General features: G+C 42.2%; 1 protein-coding gene across 1 annotated transcript in view; it reads right to left on the reverse strand.

Annotated features, from left to right (window-relative positions):
- Positions 1–8750: 8750 nt before the first annotated feature.
- The window catches only part of LOC146073262 (uncharacterized), an 89800-nt gene continuing 83657 nt past the window's right edge, over positions 8751–14893 (reverse strand). Inside the window, exon 5 of the mRNA XM_083180449.1 lies at positions 8751–9686. Coding sequence (XP_083036575.1) covers positions 8751–9686 — 936 coding nt within the window. The remainder of the gene's footprint in view (positions 9687–14893) is intronic.

The following is a 14893-nucleotide window of genomic DNA, read 5'->3' on the forward strand; positions in this document are numbered from 1 at the left end:
ATCCAAAAATCACTCCTTCCCTTCTGAGTCCTGCCATGCACCCAAATGGTATTTTTTGGTCACATGTGAGGCATTGCCGTACTCGGGAGAAATTGGGGCACAGATTTTGGGGTGCTTTGTCTCCTTCATTCCTTGTGAAAATGAAAAATTTTGAGCCAGAACTGCATTTTTGTGTAAAAAATGTAATTTTTCATTTTCACTGCCCAGTTGTACCACAATTGGTGAAACCCCTGGGGGTTTGAAATGTACACTATACCCCTAGATGAATTCCCTGAGGGGTGTAGTTTGCAAAATGGGGTCACTTGTGGGGGGGTTCCACTGTATTGGTGCTTCAGGGGTCTTGCTAATGCGACATAGCACCCACCATTCATTCCACCAGAATCTGAGCTGCAAAATCCAAAAATCACTCCTTCCCTTCTGAGTCCTGCCATGCACCCAACTGGTATTTTTTCATCACATGTGAGGCATTGCCGTACTCGGGAGAAATTGGGGCACAGAATTTGGGGTGCTTTTTCTCCTTCATACCTTATGAAAATGAAAAATTTGATCCAGAACTGCATTTTTGTGTAAAAAAATGTAATTTTTCATTTGCACAGCCCAGTTGTATCAAAATTGGTGAAACCCCTGGGGGTTTGAAATGTACACTATACCCCTAGATGAATTCCCTGAGGGGTGTAGTTTGCAAAATGGGGTCACTTGTGGGGGGGTTCCACTGTATTGGTGCTTCGGGGGTCTTGCTAATGCGACATAGCACCCACCATTCATTCCACCAGAATCTGAGCTGCAAAATCCAAAAATCACTCCTTCCCTTCTGAGTCCTGCCATGCACCCAACTGGTATTTTTTCATCACATGTGAGGCATTGCCGTACTCGGGAGAAATTGGGGCACAGATTTTGGGGTGCTTTTTCTCCTTCATACCTTATGAAAATGAAAAATTTGATCCAGAACTGCATTTTTGTGTAAAAAAATGTAATTTTTCATTTGCACAGCCCAGTTGTATCAAAATTGGTGAAACCCCTGGGGGTTTGAAATGTACACTATACCCCTAGATGAATTCCCTGAGGGGTGTAGTTTGCAAAATGGGGTCACTTGTGGGGGGGTTCCACTGTATTGGTGCTTCGGGGGTCTTGCTAATGCGACATAGCACCCACCAACATTCCACCAGAATTGAGCTGCAAAATCCAAAAATCACTCCTTCCCTTCTGAGTCCTGCCATGCACCCAAATGGTATTTTTTGGTCACATGTGAGGCATTGCCGTACTCGGGAGAAATTGGGGCACAGATTTTGGGGTGCTTTGTCTCCTTCATTCCTTGTGAAAATGAAAAATTTTGAGCCAGAACTGCATTTTTGTGTAAAAAATGTAATTTTTCATTTTCACTGCCCAGTTGTACCACAATTGGTGAAACCCCTGGGGGTTTGAAATGTACACTATACCCCTAGATGAATTCCCTGAGGGGTGTAGTTTGCAAAATGGGGTCACTTGTGGGGGGGTTCCACTGTATTGGTGCTTCAGGGGTCTTGCTAATGCGACATAGCACCCACCATTCATTCCACCAGAATCTGAGCTGCAAAATCCAAAAATCACTCCTTCCCTTCTGAGTCCTGCCATGCACCCAACTGGTATTTTTTCATCACATGTGAGGCATTGCCGTACTCGGGAGAAATTGGGGCACAGATTTTGGGGTGCTTTTTCTCCTTCATACCTTATGAAAATGAAAAATTTGATCCAGAACTGCATTTTTGTGTAAAAAAATGTAATTTTTCATTTGCACAGCCCAGTTGTATCAAAATTGGTGAAACCCCTGGGGGTTTGAAATGTACACTATACCCCTAGATGAATTCCCTGAGGGGTGTAGTTTGCAAAATGGGGTCACTTGTGGGGGGGTTCCACTGTATTGGTGCTTCGGGGGTCTTGCTAATGCGACATAGCACCCACCAACATTCCACCAGAATCTGAGCTGCAAAATCCAAAAATCACTCCTTCCCTTCTGAGTCCTGCCATGCACCCAAATGGTATTTTTTGGTCACATGTGAGGCATTGCCGTACTCGGGAGAAATTGGGGCACAGATTTTGGGGTGCTTTGTCTCCTTCATTCCTTGTGAAAATGAAAAATTTTGAGCCAGAACTGCATTTTTGTGTAAAAAATGTAATTTTTCATTTTCACTGCCCAGTTGTACCACAATTGGTGAAACCCCTGGGGGTTTGAAATGTACACTATACCCCTAGATGAATTCCCTGAGGGGTGTAGTTTGCAAAATGGGGTCACTTGTGGGGGGGTTCCTAACTTTTAGCATCTTATGGTGCCTAGAAACCTACATGGTTCCTAAAAAATAATCTCATAAAAAGGAGGCTCCAAAATCAAGTAGGTGCTCCTTCTATTATGAAGCCTGTGGTTTGGTCAACGTGCACACTAGGGCCACATATAGGATATTTATGAAAACAAAAGAATTGGGGGAATCAATTTTTAGTCACATTTCTCTAGTAAAATCTACTGTGTTCCTTAGAAAAATGTATTAAAATTGAAAATCTGCAACAAAAATGAAATTTTGAAATTTCACCTACACTTTGTTTTAATTCCTGTGAAACACCTAAAGGGTTAACAAACTTCCAAAATGCTGTTTTGAATACTGTGAGGGGTGCAGTTTTTGAAATGGCATCATTTATGGGGGTGTCTCACATACAAGTCCCTCAAAGTCACATCAGAACTGAACTGGTCCCAAAAAAAAATCAGTGTTTGAAATTTTCTTGAAAATTTGAGAATTTGCTATTCATATTTTAAGCCTCCTAGTGTCCAAAAAAATTAAAAGGAGGTTGAAATAATGATGGAAACATAAAGTAGACATATGGTCTATGTTAGTTATTAACTATTTTGAGTGGTATGAATATTTGTCTCACAAGCAGAAAATTTAACATTTTGAAAATTGCTAAATTTTCCATTTTTTTACGACATTTTGGTATTTTTCACAAAAAAACACAGACTGTATCGACCCAAATTTACCACTAATTTGAAGTACAATGTGTCACGAGAAAACAATCTCAAAATCACTGGGATAAGTAAAAGCAAAAAAAAGTTATCCCCACTTAAGTGATACATGTCAGATTTGAAAAAAAGGGCTCTGTCAGGAAGGCAAAAACAGGCTGCGGCGGGAAGGTGTTAAAAAAAAAACGTTTACAAAAATGAGTTGAAAGCAGGTTTTTATAATGTGAAACCAGCTGGTTTCACATTGCAAAAACCTGCTTTCAACCCGTTTTTGTAAACGTGTCTTAAAACCGGTCAAAAGCCAGTTAAACCCCTTTAATATTGCATGTTGTAAAGGTATATTGCAGTTTCAATACCATTTTTGTACCTTCAGATTCAACCCGTTTCACCCATAGAAAGCCATACCATGTTATTTAAAATGTTTTGTTTTTTTTCCCATTTCTGAGCTGTTCAGACTGCAGGGAAAACGGCTCAGAAACATGCAGGATCCTGCTTTTAACATGTTTCAAAATACCGGTATTCTGTAACCGGTAAATTGAAAATGAAGCTTTCACACTGCAGCTGTTCCCGTTTTAAAATGGTAAAAACAAAATGGCAATATACCGTGTCAAAGCTGCAATGTGAAGCTGGTTTTAGTTAGTGGTGGGGCTGTTAAGGTGAAATAAGGTTGAGATGTATGTATCAATATCTGTATGCACATGCTAAAGCATAATGCCTGTAGAAAGGAGATATGGGGAGACAGAAAGGTACCTTTTTGATCTGGCTGATAACCCGTGTCGGAGTCTGCCTGAGTTACAGATGGAGCCAGGCTCCCTCTTGCTGGCGAATCGCCAGAACTTCACCGCTGGCAATCCGCCAGCAGCCCGGCTCTCCATCTGACTAAGATGCGCTTGCGGCAAGGCGATGGTAACCTGTCCATCTCCACTTCAGGTAGACGGACAGGGTTAGGGGGAGTTGCGGGGAGGCAGTGGGGACCCCGGGTGACCGCCGACAAGCCGGCTGGGACCCGGGGGAAGCGCCGTCGGAAGGGGACGCGCGTGCGTCCCCTTTCGCAGATACAGATCACCATCCCCTGCAAAGACAAGCCGGCTCCATCTGTAGCTGCTGTGACATCCGCCGTGCATAGTGGTTAATGCACCAGATGATCATATCGCACAGGGGGCTTCCTCGGTGTCTGCGTTAGCATTTATAAAATGCAATGCTGGAGTCCAATAGCTTCAAGCTCTGTTTGCGAAGTGTACACTGACCTAACCCTCAGTGTGTTATTCCCTCTTCCCCTCCCCACTTATACTGCATTTTGATTGTGTCTAGTTTAATTTTTAGACCGAGTGAATGCCAGTCTCCACTGGGCTCACTAATTGTCTCAGGCTGCAGCGTGAGACGTCTGTGCTGCAGCTTGCTGTTTTACAGAGCTGGTGTTGTCGGACGGCATTGTATTTGGCACGCCGCCGCTCACCATAGTCTCTGTTTACTTTTGCCGCTACCTTGTATTTATTAGGAGCAGGCTATAAGACGGACAGCGTTGTACTTGACACGCTGCCGCCTGCCTTGCTCGCTGTGTATGAGCTTCCGCCTTACCTTCTAGAGCGGGCAATAACTCGGACGGCGCTGTATTTGACACGCCACCGCATGCCTTAGCTCTTGAAGGGTTAACCACCAGTGTATCATCTCTATACCCCCGGCTAACACAGGGTGCCAGAGGAGTGGCAGTCCTCATTGGCTACCGCAGGCTGGGGAGATCTGCAGTCCCAATTGTATGGTGATTGCTCAGACACTGGTGTGCTTTTTGGAGGGGCCTCTGTAACTCCCTAATTAATACCACACTATCTGGGATTAATTGTTATATTGGTTACACAGTTTCCAAGCCATAGTGCTTAAGGTGATAAGCATTTCCAGATTTCTGGACACAACTCCAATCTGACAGGGCACATATAGTAAAGCATGTTGTACTCCCACAATACTAGTACTCACTGCCTGTCAGCACGGTTCTAATTAAAAAAGAAACACTGTTTGCAAACTCTTAAAGGGGACCACAGGGGAATTGGGCCACACTAAGGGCCTTATTCTGGTTGGTGCGGCCGGGCCGTACGCGTACGTCCCGGGGTTTTTTATAATCTGCGCATACGTACATTCGCTAATGCGCAGGCGCGAACACTCCACAACGCTTACGGACGGGTCTCTACGTGCGAAAAAACCTGTACGCGAGTGTACGGGCATTGGGGGCGGCATAGGGGCGTGATGAGGGGAGCGGCCGAAATAATGAGGGAAAATGGGCGTAAATATGGGCGTACACGGGGGTGTGCACCAAAAATGAGCGGTGCTACTACCGCACGATCGACTAAAGCACCGTTCATTTCGGACACAAAACAGGCGGCCGCCAACCGCCATCTCAAACCACCCCTACAGATACCGCATGCCAGCGTGCGCCTGGGTTTGCTAATTTACGCTGATTACTACCAAACACATACACCTGAATGTAATAAGCAATGCTGCAGTCTATTAAGTCCAAACCATGATTTCACTACCTGCAAGCCACACACAGCACTCAAACACATTGGAAGCTTATCTTTCTATAATTTTCTACATTTAAAGGTTTGTTTAATTTAAGGTAAGAATCTTTTTAAGACCTGCTTATATATGCTAAGGTAGGTATTTGTTAAACAGTTATACACATTCACTACGTGCTTTCATAGACTTTACACAGTAGCACAGTCAATCTACACAAGTCGACATGTGTCAACGTGTTCACTCTAATACAAACATAGGTTTTGTATTTATGATACAATAATATAAACCACATCTAACACCTACAAAGGATGTTTCAGCAATGTTTTAAGCCTATGCCCACTATTTTGCACATTAATTGATTCAATCAATTAATTAATTTTCATAATTATAGTTGAAAGGCAAGATTTGCAGGTCCATATATGTGAAGGGTATGTCAGCGTACACGGACGTACGCTCACTCTCACGAGCGGTGACATAAGCTGAGTTTTCTATTGAAAACAATAGGGACCCGTCCGTGCAAGCTGGCGTACGCTCAGATAGCCGCAAGAAGTCGGTGGGAAGACGGACGAGAGACGTCCGTAAACGGTGGCGTACGCGCAATTGTACGCCAGTTGTCGGAGTGTAAGGGCTGGTCCGTCCGTGTACGTTGGCGTACGCTCAATTGTACGCCACTCCCCTTTGACGTTGTTTCTGGCCGTACGTATGCGGCTGAGTTGTGGGTGGACTTAACCCCAACGGCCGCATGCGGATAGCGTACGTTAATAGCGAACGTACGCACGTTTGGCCGCTACGATCAGAATAACCTCCTAAGTGAGGATAAATTCGCTTATCCTTTTTAATACACTGTCCGTGTTTTATGTTTCACTGTTTTGTCTATATTTCGCCTCTTTGTCTTTTAATATAAGTTAATAAAAGCAAAATGTTATGCTATTTTTCTCATGAGGTGCACCACACAGAAAGACATTTCCTTTTCTCCTTTTTGCTTGTACTGTCAGTGACAGCAGTAGCGCTTATTCCAATTCTAATATTAAAAAAAAAAAAAATCTGTGGGAAAGTGTAATATAGGACAATACAGGATCAGTGTTGGATAATCTCATAGAAGCCCTAAGCTCTACCTATAAGTAGTCAGGTGATGGTGAGATGTGTCTGATGTATATACTTATTAGAGCCCTGAAAGCCAAGAATCTCCTCTTTTATATGGGACTGGTCTTGCTGGTATATAAAGCCATATGCCATATACCATGCTGTGCTACTTATGGCAGGACAAACGCCATAGGCAGGCTAGATGATGGTGGCTCCATCTGTATCTCCCCTGGTCCCATCATCTAATATGTAGATCAATGTACAAAATGATTTAATACTTATACAATATATATGATCAGCAGAAAAACAGAATCATATCATTTATAAGGATCAGTATTTATTCAACAACAAGTATTATGGGGATAACTGTCAGTAACATAAATAGTAGTTACTGATATTGTTTGATTATAATTACTGTCATTTTAATTAAATTCTTGATCATAATCATGGTAAACAATGTGTTATCAATGGGATTTTATTCAAAACATGGTGTAAAAACAAAATATGTGCTGTTGCCAACAGCAACAGGAAATAAGCTTTAATCACCTAGTGCCAGCAAGCAAACAACTGTATAATCATTGATTAATACGGGATACAGGGGACTGATGTCTTAGTTGCACCATTATACAATATAATACATAGTATATGAATCAGAGGGAGGTAAGACAGCGATAGGAATGTATGAGGGACAGAATAAGCAGGTATAATAGGGACTGGGAGGAGCTGCTGGAACTCTGTAATGGATATAAAGCTCGGTACGTGTTTAGATTCATGGCGGCCGATATATCGGATGCAATATCGGCCGATATATCAACCGATCCGATCCAATTTTTTTACCTGTACATAATCCCACTATCCACAACACATGGAGTTGATTTTAGATAGTGTGACGAGAAATCCGCATACGCTCGCCACGCTTCGGGCTCGGTGGCTTGCTGCGCTCACCACACTATATAAGATCAACTCCATGCGTAGTGGATAGTGGGGTTACGAACAGATAAAAAAAATCACATCGGATCGCATTGGCAGATATCGCATCCGATATATCAGCCGCCATGAAACTAAACAAGTACCTAAAGTTCTTTCCTGTACTATCCCCAGCACCAGTGTGAGCAGAACAGCTGTATATTACAGGGCACAGTAATGGCAGCCACATCGTCATTGTTTGTTATACTGCAGCTCTATTTCCTAACAGAGAGATTGTCCCAAGGGAAAAGCAGCCCCCAGTTTACTGGTCACAGCTCTCCTGTCTTTAGCAAGATGGATTTATATCAACTTATTGCCATATTCATACTGTAACATTAAAGTTACCCTCCTGAAACACATAATGTGGTGATACAACTTACTATTGATTCGCATGCAACATTCAGACCCTCAGAGTGACTATGTATGTGAGTAATAAGGTTGATCTCTTTAGTAAAACACTTGCTGCACTCAGAGCATGGATATGGCTGATCCCCTGTGTGACTCATTTGACATATAACAAGTTTTTTGGGTTTATTCTAATTGCCTCAAAAGGTTGCGAATTCACAGCCTTGTGAGTCCACCAAACCCCACCTGTGAATGCCAGGCTGCTCGCCCAAACTTGCAGCCGGTGTTCCCACGGACAGGCTGCAAATGGATGTTTAATATAAACATCCATTCACAGGCTGTTACATCATTCCATGGTCACCGACCATCAAATGTGGAAGGCACATGCACATCTAAGGTTGCTCAGAGTAACTGTAGATGTGTGTGAATTCTGAAGGAATTGGGCGGGCAGCTGATATCTGGTGATCTTAGCCACCTGCCCCCTCACCCGCATCATCAGCCCATTAGAATGAGCACACCCAGCATTCTCAATGAAGCGCTAGGTATTCCCATATGAAAATGGACCAGTTCAGTGCCCCCTGTCTTTCCGCCCTCTGCCCACAAGGTTAGTTGGGAGCAACCAGCGAAAAGGTTGTCCGCCATGGGTGCATGCACCCAGCATCTGCACATGCGCAGAACTGACCCTACACATGTGCAGACACATAACATCAGAGTCGCCCGGCTCTGCTGTAAAATGTCATCTTATGCTGTGCCAAAAGCCCAACATCAGACACTTTGCGAACGAAGGGGTCCGAATGTACGGACTTGAATAAGGTCCCATGTTTCTTAGTGAAACACTCGTTACATTTAGAGCATTAATGTGTTTTTATCCAGTGTGAATCCTCTGATGATGAAGAAGAAGATTTCTCTTTACTGTAAAACACTTTCTGCATTCAAAGCATTGAAATGGTTTCTCTCCTGTGTGACTCCTCTGATGTTCAGAAAGGTGTGATTTCTGAGAAAAACACTTGCTACATTCAGAGCATTTATATGGTCTCTCTCCTGTGTGACTGCTCTGATGCCGAACAAGTGCTTCCCTGGTGATAAAACACTTGCTACATTCAGCACATTTATATGGTCTCTCCCCTGTGTGACTCCTCTGATGTCTGAGAAGATGTGATTTACATGTAAAGCGTTTGTCACACTCAGAGCACAGATATGGTCTCTCTCCTGTGTGACTCCTCTGATGGCTGAGAAGATGTGAGTTAGATGTAAAGCGTTTGTCACACTCAGAGCACAGATGTGGTCTCTCTCCTGTGTGACTCCTCTGATGTGTGAGAAGATGTGATTTACATGTAAAGCGTTTGTCACACTCAGAGCACAGATATGGGCTCTCTCCTGTGTGACTCATATGATGGATGAGAAGATCTAATTTGTTTGCAAAGCCTTTGTCACACTCAGAGCAATTATATGGTCTCTCTCCTGTGTGACTCCTCTGATGTATAACAAGTGCTTGCCTGGTGATAAAACACTTGCTACACTCAGAACATGTAAATGGTTTCTCTCCTGTGTGACTCCTCTGATGTCTGAGAAGCGCTGATTTACATGTAAAGTGTTTGTCACACTCAGAGCACAGATGTGGTCTCTCTCCTGTGTGACTCCTCTGATGTGTGAGAAGATGTGATTTACATGTAAAGCGTTTGTCACACTCAGAGCACAGATTTGGTCTCTCTCCTGTGTGACTCTGCTGATGTCTGAGAAGCTGTGATTTATATGTAAAGCGTTTGTCACACTCAGAGCACAGATGTGGTTTCTCTCCTGTCAGACTCATCCTGTCATAGATAAGATACAAATTAGCTGTGGAAGGTTTCTCCCATTCAGAAAATGAGAATGTCTTTAGAGAATCCTCCAGAGGTGTATAGGAAAACACTATCTATAGTTGGTTTGATCCGAGAATAATGTCCTTTTAACAATGGTCTTGTAATGTTCTTAGCAGAATTTCTGGATTAAACCTGTAACATAAAAAAAACAAATTTGAATTTCAAATACAATTGTATTGCATAAAGCACGACAAGTAATAATAGATTATTCAATGCATGTGAGACTGATATATATCCAAGGCAATAGGCAAACATCCAAATGGTATATCATAGCAAATACAGTGGGCAAGAAATTGCACAATATAATAGTCAGTAATGTCATTACATTAATATACCAAATAAATATGAGGCAGTTTGTCATAAATCATGAATTACTACATGAAAACTCTTCCAAGATCCCTTTGTGGAGATAATAGCAGTATTGCTGTCCCTAAATATATCATAAGCCAATGCATGAAAAGATAAGAAAGGGGCAGGGGGTGAGAGGAGCCGCACATGAGAAGGCTGAAATTACCCCCTGTCCTATGTTGTAGGGAATATATCCCAAGACTCTCTGTTGTTCACACCACAGGGAATATTTTAGAGTATCTGCTATTCTACATTGGATTTCCCTTGGTAGAGTGGAAACATAACCTTCCTACATATCAAATACACCTGGTGCTAAGTGTTCTCCATTCAGAGAAGTTTCTATCCAGTCCCAGACAGATATTGGGCCCAGGATTATAGTCTATAAAGTGTAATTTGTCATAAACATAGTTCACATTTCCCATGAAGCAATGTATAGATTGAGTAGTGCGGCCAGTGCTGCTGACTGTCTAAAGCACCGTACACATGGGGGAGATAAATTGCTCAGCAATATAATGCTCAGTGTCTCTTTTTCATCAGCGACCAGAGATGGTCGCTGATGAAAGTGAACCTCTGCTGGGGGAGCCACAGAGGTAATCAGCTGGTCGCAGGAGCAAGCTCCTGCGACCAGCGATTAGAACAGGGCTGAAAACGGGAGCGCGCACCCGGCGATTTATAACTGGTGCACACTCCCATCACTGGCAATATGGTCGCCAGCGAAAATATTTCCGGCGATTTCAGCCCCTATCGCCCCCATGTGTACACAGCTTTAGAAAGGGAAGGGGCCCTGTCTATTATGTCAGTCCAGGGTCCCACATATTCTGATGGCAGCCCTGATCCCAATGATTGCCCATCAGCTGTGAATGGAATATAAATGACTATGTGATCTAATGAGAAATTCCTAATAAAATGCCAAAATTGACATAGTAATGGGCAAATATAGAAGCAATGGAGGAACTATATCCTCTACAAGGACTGGCTATTTGGGCCACTACCTTTATATTGTTTCTGTGCTACCATTACCTCTTGTTCCTGTGTGTTATCTATGTCGGTTTGTGGTGAAAAATCAACTGATATTTTTGTTTCATGTGCGCAGTGTTTGGGTGATAGAAGTTCCCGTATCCTCACACTTTAATCATGATATATGTTACTAGTATGTTATTGCAACAATCTTAATGAATCATCATTCCTTGATTATATTTGTACAAACAAAAAGCTGAGAATTATATATATATATATATATCTATATAATAAGTTGAAGAGTCTGTGTGCGTGCGTGTGTGCGTGCGTGTGTGTGTGTGTGCGTGTCCGTTGCATTGCGGACACACCGTGGCACTCAGAGCCACCAAATTCTGCAACAAGATACCTCTGTACCCGGTGGTGTGCACCTCGAAGCCGTTTTTCGGAAATTTCACTTAGAAATTTAAAAAACACCAAGGGGGAAATTTACTAAAGGAAATTTGTAAAAAATAGGTGTATTTGTATCCAGAAATACACTTATTTTTGACATTTACTATCCCGAAAATACGGCAATTCGTATTCGTATTGATGTGCTATCAATACGAATACGAATTGCCGTATTTTCGGGATAGTAAATGTCAAAAATAAGTGTATTTCTGGATACAAATACACCTATTTTTTACAAATTTCCTTTAGTAAATTTCCCCCCAAGTTTTAATTTGCCTTAATTGATGATCTGGGAAAAGGATCGACGATCTGGGAAACCGTTGCGAAGGAACAACTCCACACCTGATTTCATTGCTGTCATTGAGTATGAATGACACATTCTAACACTATGGTGGAGACTTTAAACGATTAGGAATAAATGAGGATATACATAGACCACACATCACACACAAATGTACACATTGTACACGTGCACACACACACAGTACACCACATACGCACACATAGTACACAACACACACATATATACGTAGCGAGCTTCACACACTTACACATTGGACAGATACACACAACAAAACACACACACACACACATAACACACCACATGCAGTACATCGCAAACCCATATACACTATGGGGGAAATTTACTAAAGGAAATTTGTAAAAAATAGGTGTATTTGTATTTAGAAATACACTTATTTTTGACATTTACTTTCCCGAAAATACGCCAATTCGTATTCGTATTGATGTGCTATCAATACGAATACGAATTGGCGTATTTTCGGGAAAGTAAATGTCAAAAATAAGTGTATTTCTAAATACAAATACACCTATTTTTTTACAAATTTCCTTTAGTAAATTTCCCCCTATAACACACACCCAAAAACAGTACAACAAACACACACACTTAAACATTGTACAGATACAGAAACACACACAAACATTGCCAGGATAGGCACAGCAAAATACACTACACATACATGTATACGTAGCGCACCTCACAAACTTACACATTCGGCAGATACACACAACACACACATAACACACCACTCACAGTACAACACACACCCACATTCACTACAACACACAGCCAAAAACAGTACAATATACAGATCACACACACTTAAACATTGCACAGATACACACGGCACACTACACACACACATTTATACGTAGCACACCTTACGCACTTACACATAGGGCAGATAAACACAGCACACACACACATAACATACCTCTAACAACACAACACACACCCACATTCACCATACACACCCAAAAAACAGTACAACATACACAAAACACACACTTAAACATTGCACATATACACAAAGACACAACATAGCACACCTCACACACTTACGCATTGGACAGATACATGCAACACACACAACCACTTACACTACATCACACACACACACAAACAGTACAACACACAGAACACATAAAAAATTGACGTTTATTTAACAGTCTGTACCAGCAAATAAAAACTGTACCTAATGTACCGTTTTTTCTTTTTTCCGCATATCCGTCTCTCCAGTCCTCCAGCCTGTCACTGCGCTCCCCAGCCAGTTGCACTGAGAAATCTTTGTCCTGGCCAATGCACCCCTTGATCAATACAAAGTGGGTACACTGCACTCACCCTGTCAGTTTTATGTTAGGCACTGCTCTGCCTTGAGGGTGTCCCAGACTCTTGGTTCATAGATAATGTTTGGTCGATGGGCATGAGTGCTGCATGTATTCGTTTGAATGTTATGAGTGTAAGAATTTGAAGAATAATACTGAGATGAAGATTTGCCACGTTAAAGTGTACAATTTACTCAATAAATCGTGAAAAAAATATATGTACATAGAAGTACAACCAAGAAATAAAAGTAGGTTTAAAAAATAAATTCTAATTCAAACTGATAATTGTTTGGATGGGGTGGGTTGCCAAACACATCTATAAGTGGAGGGGGGTATGGATATTGTGGGCATAATTGGTGTTTGGTACACCTACAGGGGGTCCCCAGTTGATGAGAAATTTTCACTACAGTGTCACCTTAGGGGGAAATCCAATTGGGGTTCAGGTGGTCTTTTAGGGACCCCTTTACAATCCCGTTGGTCTCTTCTCCTAAAGCCTATGGTCTCCCTCAGTGATTGACTATTATTAAGGGAGACCGTAGGCTCAAGGAGAAGAGACCTACGGGATTGTAAAGGGTTCCTAAAAGACCACCTGGACCCGAATTGGGAATCCCCTTATGGTGACACTGTGACCATGACACTGTAGTGAAAATCCCATCAAATGAGTAGCCCCTGTAGGTGTACCAAACACCAATTATGCCCACAATATCCATATCCCCCTCCACCTATAGATTTGTTTCACAACCCACCCCCATCCAAACAATTATGAGTTTGAATCAGAACTTATTTTTTAATCCTACTTTCATTTCTTGATTGTACTTCTATGTACACTTATATCTTTTCATGATTTATTGAGTAAATTGTACACTTTAACATGGAAAATCTTTATCTCAGTCTTATTCTTCAACTTCTTATCAATGCACCCATTGATGATTGCGATGGCTGGATCGGTGGATTGGCCCGGCGGGTGTAGGGAAGAATTTGGCCCATTGCACTCATTCCCAGTGTTGCATTGCAGTGTTGTGCGGGTAGCCTGCGTCGCGTTATGACGTCATGTGGCCAGGCCTGCGGACATGCTCCCACACTCAGGGGCTGCCCCACTGGTAGAGATGACCGGTGCATGTGCTTTACAGATCTCCAGACCTCAGAGACTGCTGCAGGCTGGATTGGTGAGGGGAGCGGGAGTGGCAGGGAGCGTTGAATTTTTTATTAATTATGGCGCGGTAAGTAACGCCCACCCCGGTCTCCACGCACTCAGCACCTGTAATTACACACCCTAGAAACTGTACCATTGAAAGTATAGAAATGGAGGTGTGGCCACATCCCTTTCTGATTTTGTACCGATTTCTGACCCTCAGATGTTGGAGGCTATGTCATAGGTGCTAAATCTCAGGAGTGGATGTAGAATTCATCAACACATACAAGTTATCAACTCAGGATCGTTGTGTTTCAAACAACACCACCACACCTGAATTCATTGCCGTCATTGAGTATCAATGCAAACACATTCTAACATTATGGTGAAATCTACAACAAATTACAATCTTAGGTCTTTGGCAAAGCATACTGTAAGATTACATTTTTCAGCAATTTTGGAAATAAAAAAACCCCAAGGTTTTCCCGGGCAACGCCGGGCGGGTCAGCTAGTGTATATAATAAATATGTTTTTTATAGAAAAATAATATATGTTTTTCCAAAATGCAAGTTATTTGATATTGTATTATCTAATTATATTAATGTAGAATGTATAATTACAGTACACACTTCGAAAAAA

This window comes from Crinia signifera, chromosome 4 (genome assembly GCF_055691185.1).
Source record: "Crinia signifera chromosome 4, ASM5569118v1, whole genome shotgun sequence".
In the NCBI taxonomy this organism is placed as follows: domain Eukaryota; kingdom Metazoa; phylum Chordata; class Amphibia; order Anura; family Myobatrachidae; genus Crinia; species Crinia signifera.